Source organism: Colossoma macropomum, unplaced genomic scaffold, assembly GCF_904425465.1.
Source record: "Colossoma macropomum unplaced genomic scaffold, Colossoma_macropomum, whole genome shotgun sequence".
Taxonomy (NCBI): Eukaryota; Metazoa; Chordata; class Actinopteri; order Characiformes; family Serrasalmidae; genus Colossoma; species Colossoma macropomum.
The window spans coordinates 30,387,224-30,394,921 of record NW_023494810.1 but is presented as its reverse complement, the minus strand read 5'-3'; the positions used below and the strand labels follow the sequence as shown (position 1 = coordinate 30,394,921).

Here is a 7,698-nt window from a genome sequence, read left to right as displayed (position 1 = left end):
CAGCACGTTTCCAAGCAGCATCTAACTAGTCATGTCATCCAGTATAGCCCGTCTATTCAAGTCCCCCCTGCAAAGGCCATCCAAATCCAAATTCACTGCCATGTAGAAAACATTTGGCAGCCCACTTTACAGAGGAAGAGAGAAAAAGACTTATAAGAAGTTCCCCCAGTGACCTAAACCTCCTTTTTAAACGTATTTATTTAGATTTTTTTCTTTTTTTTTTTGGCAGGTAACTAGTTTTTCTATTGGAATGCCACACACACACACACACTCACCCACCTCTCTCTCACACACACACTGGGACGTTAAGGGGAATCTGTGTGGACAGACAAGTGCTGCGCAGGTCCATGAGCAAGTGTGCAGTGTGATTCAAGGCCAGTGCTGTAGCTCATGCACACACATATGCGCTCAGGCAGGCTGCTGGGGGTTCACGTTCATGTGCTGGGGATGTCCCAGGAGCCCGATCCTCTGCTTCTGTTTTCGCTGCTCCGTCATCTGTTAGGACACACACACAATTTTTTAGCTTTTGTTCCCTTCCTCCATCTCACTTTCCCCCTTTGTACACACCAGGCATTTCCTGTGATGATGTATGTGCTAAATCCATTCTTGTTGCCTTGGTATGAATCCAAAAACAATGTGTGCTTGTCTGAGCCCTATATATATATCTTGCTGCTGTTGGAACAAAACCTTGTATCTTGGAAATGAGAACTTTACAGGAGAAGGAAAAAAACATACTTTATTTTTAATGTAAGTCAATGGAACCAGACTTTTTTCCAAGTAATTTTGAACCAATTAATTTGGTCAATTTATCATCAAATTTACACACAATGTAAAGTACAATTTTGTCAAAAACTGAAAAATGGCAAAAACTGAGATAAGGTTTTGTGTGTATATATATATATATATATATATATATATATATATATATATACACACACACACTTATAGCAATATATGTATAGATATATATTTCTATAAGTATAGGTAATAATAATAACAACAATAATAATAATAATGGTATGTCCCATTTGTATCATGTGTGTGTGTATATATATATATATATATATATATATATATATATATATATATATATATATATATATATATATACACACACACACACACACACACATATATACATACATATATACACACACAAACATTTTTTTTTAAATAACAAGACTCTTATTGGTCTTGTAGGTTAGCACACACATACACACATGTACACAGAGAGACAGACAGACAGACAGACAGACACACACACACAGTTCCAGCGAAATTCAGCCTCCTGTCACTTCTAAAATCCCCTGAACTGACTCAACAACAGTTGCAAAAAATATGCCAAAAGCTAACACAACCACAGATCACACACATTAAAGTTAGCATCTACAGGAAGTAAGCTCTCTCATGTCACAAAATAAAGAGACGGTCATTAAAACCGTGAATAAACACCCGCCATTTGACATTTCACGTTATCAGCTGTTAAAGATTCTGAAAGAACACGGCCCCAGACAGATTTCACCAGAAACAAACTACAATAGGGAGGCTGGATTAACAGTTTTGAGAACTAGAACAAAAGTCTGAAAGCCCACATCAAGTTAGCTTGAAAAGCAGAAGAGAGCTCTTCTGTGACTGTGACAGAGTTTCAGACCAGGGCTCTAACAGGTGATCCAGATCTGGTTCGGCAATGATAATTAATAGTTTAAGGCAATTACGACTTTAATGAGGCCGTCTAACATAAAAAAGGTTACAGGAAGATAGAACTTTTTCTTGTTTAAGCCAAATTGAAAATGAAGATCAACAATATCCACTTTAATCACCATAAATGTGTATATGTGCTGTTGATAATTTCAGCGAGGTGAGGTATGTAAGTTGTGGGAATGTTTTGAAAATTCAAAGCCGTAATCAGGGATTTGAAAACAGCAAAGGGACAGGCCTGGCAGGGCACAGAAATGTGGTGCCTAAATATCCCTAAGCATCACTCAGGGCTATAAACAACACTCGGCCACCTTTCAAACAAAGCAGATACTCTGCTGTTTCAGATGATGTCAAAAATCATTCATAGGGCTTCTTTATGTGTGCAAGTGGATTAAATCCTCTCTGTCTAATTTTAATGCACTGTTCATGGGCTTTTAGCATATTAAAACTTCATAGGCTTTCAGGATATTAAAAGGCTGTACTGAATAAGAGGCTTTACTCTAATTAGCCTTCTTCAGAAAATGTAATAACCTGCCAGGGTTTGTTTCTTAAATCAATCAACAACATTCAGCATGTCTTTTTATCCAGTTTAAGGTGTTTTTTTTTTAAATCAGCATCTGATGCTACTAATGTACAGGCTTCTAGAATATTCTAGATTATCTGCCTTTGTACGTATGTTCTCTGTATATTCTATAAACATAATAACTAACATACCTAAGCCAGACCTATTTTTTTCATTTCAATATTCAAATTATTAAAGATATTCAAATTAATTGAAGCAGGATATGCATATATTTTCAAATAAATACAGACTAGTATGTGAAACACAATGTAGAATGTTGTTGTATTTATGTAAAAGTGAAAGGTGGCGGTTTTTTGGATTGTTACTTCACCTTCTTTCAGGAACCCAAATGGTCATTTCCCCGTCTGGGACCGAGTCAAAAGAAGTTCTAGTTCCTCTTAGACACTTCTCATTTACAAGTCTCCTGATCACCAGATATACACACACAGTTTTTTTTTTGTTTTTTTTTACAAGAAACTTTCACATTTCCAATGTATTTTACTTGAATAAAAACATCACTTTCGTCACCGGATCACCTGTAGCTTTCATTTAGATTCAATCATCTCCGCCTGCGATGCTATTTATGTGTGGAAACAAACCGAGCTGGTTCGGAGAACTTTGTCTGGACTACAATAAGAGCTGATTCAGAATGAAACAACACTTGGCCTCGTGACGCAGGTGAAAGATCATCTTTGTACCACATGGGTTTGTTGCGCTGATCACAGATATGATCACAGACAGATGAGAGAGACAGAGGAGAGAGAGAGGGGGAGAGAGAGTGAGAGGGAGAGAGAGAGAGAGAGAGAGAGGGAGAGAGAGAGAGAGAGAGAGAGAGAGAGAGGGAGAGAGAGAGAGAGAGAGAGAGAAAAAAAAAGAATGACTCATTGCCCTTTGCACTAATTAAGCTACTTTAGAAAGCTCAATGACCTTCAATGGTCTGTGTTCTTAAACCAGACTTAAACATACAGCACTCCTTGACCTGAAAAATCCCTGACCATGTATGTACCAAGCCTTTAACACACATCAGCTTTATATGTGCAGTGAGCATGACTTTCAGCTCAAAAGGAGACTCACCAGGCCCTGAGTCTATACAAAATGATGTAAATAAATCAGCTGTTTGGTGTTGATTTGGTTCATATTACCAACAGTTTGGTAAAACATTCCTATATGCTGTTCATTTCTGAGCAGTACAGGGTTTAACATTAACCTTTTCCCCAACTTGCCTGATTTGGCAAATATACCTAAAGTTTACTGTCCTGAAAAGAGTTCACATAGTCAGATCAGATTTTTGCTTTTAAAGACATCTGTCGAAAATAAATAAGTGCTCATACAACATTCTGTCAGGGAAACCAATTAATCCTTAAGCTATAAGCTAATGAATATTAAATATTAAATATTTACTCTTACTCTTCAGAGCAAAACTAGAGTCATGTCATAAAGCAGAAGTTATCTGTACACATGCATGCTTTACATTTGCAAAGAGCTCTTGTGCAGTCACGTTTACTGTTAATTGTGTGAGAGAAAGAGGAAATAGGTGTGTATCTTGTATTATTAAGTAAAACTACTTCTAGATATCAACGTCGTACGCATTAGTGACAGGACGACATTTTTCATAACAATCTAGGAAATGTTTTCTATACATGGCAGGTCTTCTGTTTTCTCTGCCTTGTTAGATTAAGACCTATAAACTACAAAGCTTCAATATGGATGGGTCAAAATGAACCCAGAGGAAATAAAATGAAAAGTCAATTCTCAATTGCTTTGGCTCATGCCAATGAGTTACTGCCATGGTCAATGATGACTTGTGCTACAAATGATTACCAACAAACAACGCAATTAGCTAGATTTAACTTGATTGCTATATTTAATGTTTAATTACACCATTTTCTATTATGGAGAGGTGGAATATGAAAGGTGTATGAAAAGGTACTAGATACGAAAGCTAATGGAGGCAGTTTCAAGTACGTTGTTGGTAAGCTGAATCAGTTGTACCGAAGACCTCAAAACATCAGACCTCCCAACTGATTTTTCACTGCTGTTGTCCTGGGGCCGTATTACAGAAACTTCTTAAGTCTGAAATCTTATTTTATCGGTTCAGTCGCCATGACAACTTTAGTTAGGACTGAATTTAGGACAGAAGCTGTTACAGAACAACAGTTCTTAAGTTCATGATCTTATTTATTAACTCCAGATAGGAAAACAGTATTACAGAAACATCATAAATAGACTAAATCTCTTAAATACTGTCCTAACTTTAGGATAAACCCCAGAGGATCTTAACTTCTGTTTTAACCATCTGTTTGTATTGTTTTATGCAGTGATAGATAGCATAGTTCACTATAACCAGCATAACGATGCTACATTTATCAACACTTTGACTTGTGAGTTTTTTTTTCTAACAGCATTTTAAAAACCCCAGATGCTGCAGACTCGATCACCACTGTCCCTCTTATTACCTTCGGGTGTTAATGTTTGATAAAAACTCGTTAGATAAAATATTACAGTGATGGTGGTGAATAATGAGTAAAACAGAGCTGAACGTCTGTCTGTTTATTAGGAGGAATAACGTTAGCGCGCTCGGCTAAAGTGTTTGGGAAATGGAGACTGAAACTGTGGAGCGGTGACTGATAAACAGCACAAAGCGCTGATACAACATTATTAGCTTTCAGTTTATCACGCTTTAGTTTTATTTGACCTTTTTTACATCAGTAACGGTAGCTAACATTAGCTGTCTGACTAATTACCTTGATTACGTGTTTACATTTTATATGGTCATATTGTCGGTTGCTAGGTAACAGACATGACAGTTCATTGTCGACTTTGATTCAGTAAGTTAAGATTTCCTAACTTGAGATAAGATGCTCTAAGGTAAGATTCCTAAATTAAGATTTGCTTCTGTAATACAAATTTGTGAAAAATCTTATCTTGACCTGTCAGATCTTAAGTTAAGACAAAAAGATAGGAAGTTTCTGTAATACAGCCCCTGTACTAGCTTTTTACTTGCATCGAGTAATTGTTATTGTTGTACCCTGGCAGTATCTATGTAATCCTTTGGGTGTGTTGAGGGTTTTTCCACTGCACTGAGATCAGTCTTAACTGGCTCTCTCACCTGCTCCTTTAGTTCGGTCAACTGGCTGGACAAGTTGGAGACCAGCTTCATGGTGGACTCCAGCTTCTCCTGCAGATTCCTGATCTCGTTTTGCTCGCCCTCCGCATCACTGCTCACCAGCGACATCGCCCGCATCCGTGGAAACCAGTCGAGGTTGTGCTCCTGTTGGAACAATTAGAACATCTCTAAAATCTCTTACATTCATTTCACACAAAGAGAAAACCAACAACTGACAGGACTACATTTTCATGCACACAGTAGTCTTAGTCTAAGAACTTGCACGGCAACATAGTCGATTAGCCACAATGTGGAACGTGTTGGCAGAGTAAACAGTTCCTGTCTGTTTGGAAATATCAGCCTTTTTCTTTTCATCCATCCATCTAAATATCTCATTAAGTATATTTCTAAATAAATGTTTAACACGAGGGGCATCTCTTTCTCCCTCTAAAAAGACAAAGCCCTTTCGTCCTTTGACACGCCCGTTTGTTTTTGTGGTATAAAGCTGTCATCACACGTACAATACTGCAGAAAGTGAAAGTCAATGAAGCGTTTAAATCCAATTCTATTTCAAATAGTCTGGTCAATATCAGCCTGGAACACATACTTTACCCTGAAGCTACTATGCTTGAGTCAACTAAGACCTAAATTGGACTTTGCTGTTTAAGTCTCTAAGGCTACTTTGACATTACAAGCCTCATTTCTCAAATCTCATTTTCTGCTCAGATCCGCTCTCTCACATGATGGTTCACACTTGTTAAGTGACTCAAATCTGTCATTAATGTGAACGAACCGGCATCCTGAAATGACCCGCATGCGCACATCCTACTCAGTAACTTCACGTGAATGAATCATGTGTGTCATGAACAGCAAACAAACTAACAAGCAGAACGAGCCTTTGGTGCGAAGATAATTAACTCTGATCAGCTCTCAGCTTCATTATTAGAGTGAGACGAAGGCGAAAGGGTGAAATGTGCTGTTTTTCCACTGTTTACAGGCTTTTGGCGCTGCTGTCATGGTAATGCTGAATGATGGCGCACACGCAGTGGAATAAAAGGACATGAACTCCAATCGGAGCGCTCTTATTAAGGTCGCATGGCCACAAATCGGATACGAATCTGATCTAGGACCACACATGAAAGTGGCTCAGGTCGAATTTGAAAAGATCAGATTTATGTGTCCACACAGCTCTGAAAATATCAGATCTGAGTCACATTAGGGCAAAAAAATCAGATTTATGCCACTTCAACCTGGTAATGTGAACGTAGTCTTAGACTAATATCCATCCTTTGTTGTCTATGTAAACATAGTTTATACTGGGTACCATAAGAACAAACCTCTATTATCATTTCTATTGTTGGCAATAGCAAACAAACATCTTCTAGGGATGTTCAGCTTCACTTAGCTACAGCAAACCACCCTTTGGCCAAGTTTCACAAACAGCATTGTTTGAACTCAAAAAGTGGTGCCAATGGCACTCTTGGCAATTATTTTTAATCGCTCTCTTTTTTTACTAATTAGGTTATCTTGTCTTTTTGTCTGTAAGTGGGTCCCCTCTGACATCAAATTCTGTTGTGTAATTTAATTATGGCACGGGAAATGACTTATCAAGAGTCACATGAGTCTTTGGAAAGTGTCCCCTAACACAGCCTGCAGTGTGTCCTTCACCTCCTTACCGAGGGGAAAAACTGTTCTGTTCCATCTCGCAGAGGAATTTCACAGATTACCCCTCCTAATCACATCAACTTAAATATCCAGGAAAACACTTTGTTGTGTGCCTGCCTCACATCCAGACGAAATCAAGCATGAATTTTGCCCTCGTGGACCTTTGGGTCATAATGTGATAGAGATATAGTTCTCCTTTGGGAAATCACCGTTTCTTATGAGGGGGGCCAAAACACAAAACAATGTGGCTCCTTTATGAGACTTGTGCACGGCTTGGCAAGCGTACTTCCTGTTGATCTCTTAACAGTGTTTTGGCTCTCCACACTGTGAGTGAATAAATCTCTCTTACCAGCAGTGACCTTCCTACTGCCAAGAACCGAAAAAATGTCATCCGCCTTCAAGAATTTTATCTATGTAATGGAATTAAAGATATCTTTAAAGAACTCATAAAAGATTTTCACCTTATTGGAGCAACAGCACATAGCAGCTGATGGAGCAGGACCTGAAAAGAATCTAGAATCTGCTTGTGATGTAAAAGGTAGACGTCACTGCTATCATTGTTCTGTTTTAGTTCACGTGAGCTGTGCTAAATGACCACAGACCAGGTGTGTGCAAATCCAGGGTCTAAGCTAACATTAATGGAACACACAGCGTGATGGGAAAAGGA

General features: G+C 38.3%; 1 protein-coding gene across 1 annotated transcript in view; it reads right to left on the bottom strand.

Moving 5' to 3' along the window:
* Positions 1 to 282: 282 nt before the first annotated feature.
* Positions 283 to 7,698, bottom strand: part of itpr1b (inositol 1,4,5-trisphosphate receptor, type 1b) — a 179,430-nt gene continuing 172,014 nt past the window's right edge. The window contains exons 62-63 of the mRNA XM_036559065.1: positions 5,370 to 5,531; positions 283 to 495 (exon numbers count right to left, since the gene is read on the bottom strand). Coding sequence (XP_036414958.1) covers positions 409 to 495; positions 5,370 to 5,531 — 249 coding nt within the window. The 3' untranslated portion in view covers positions 283 to 408. The remainder of the gene's footprint in view (positions 496 to 5,369; positions 5,532 to 7,698) is intronic.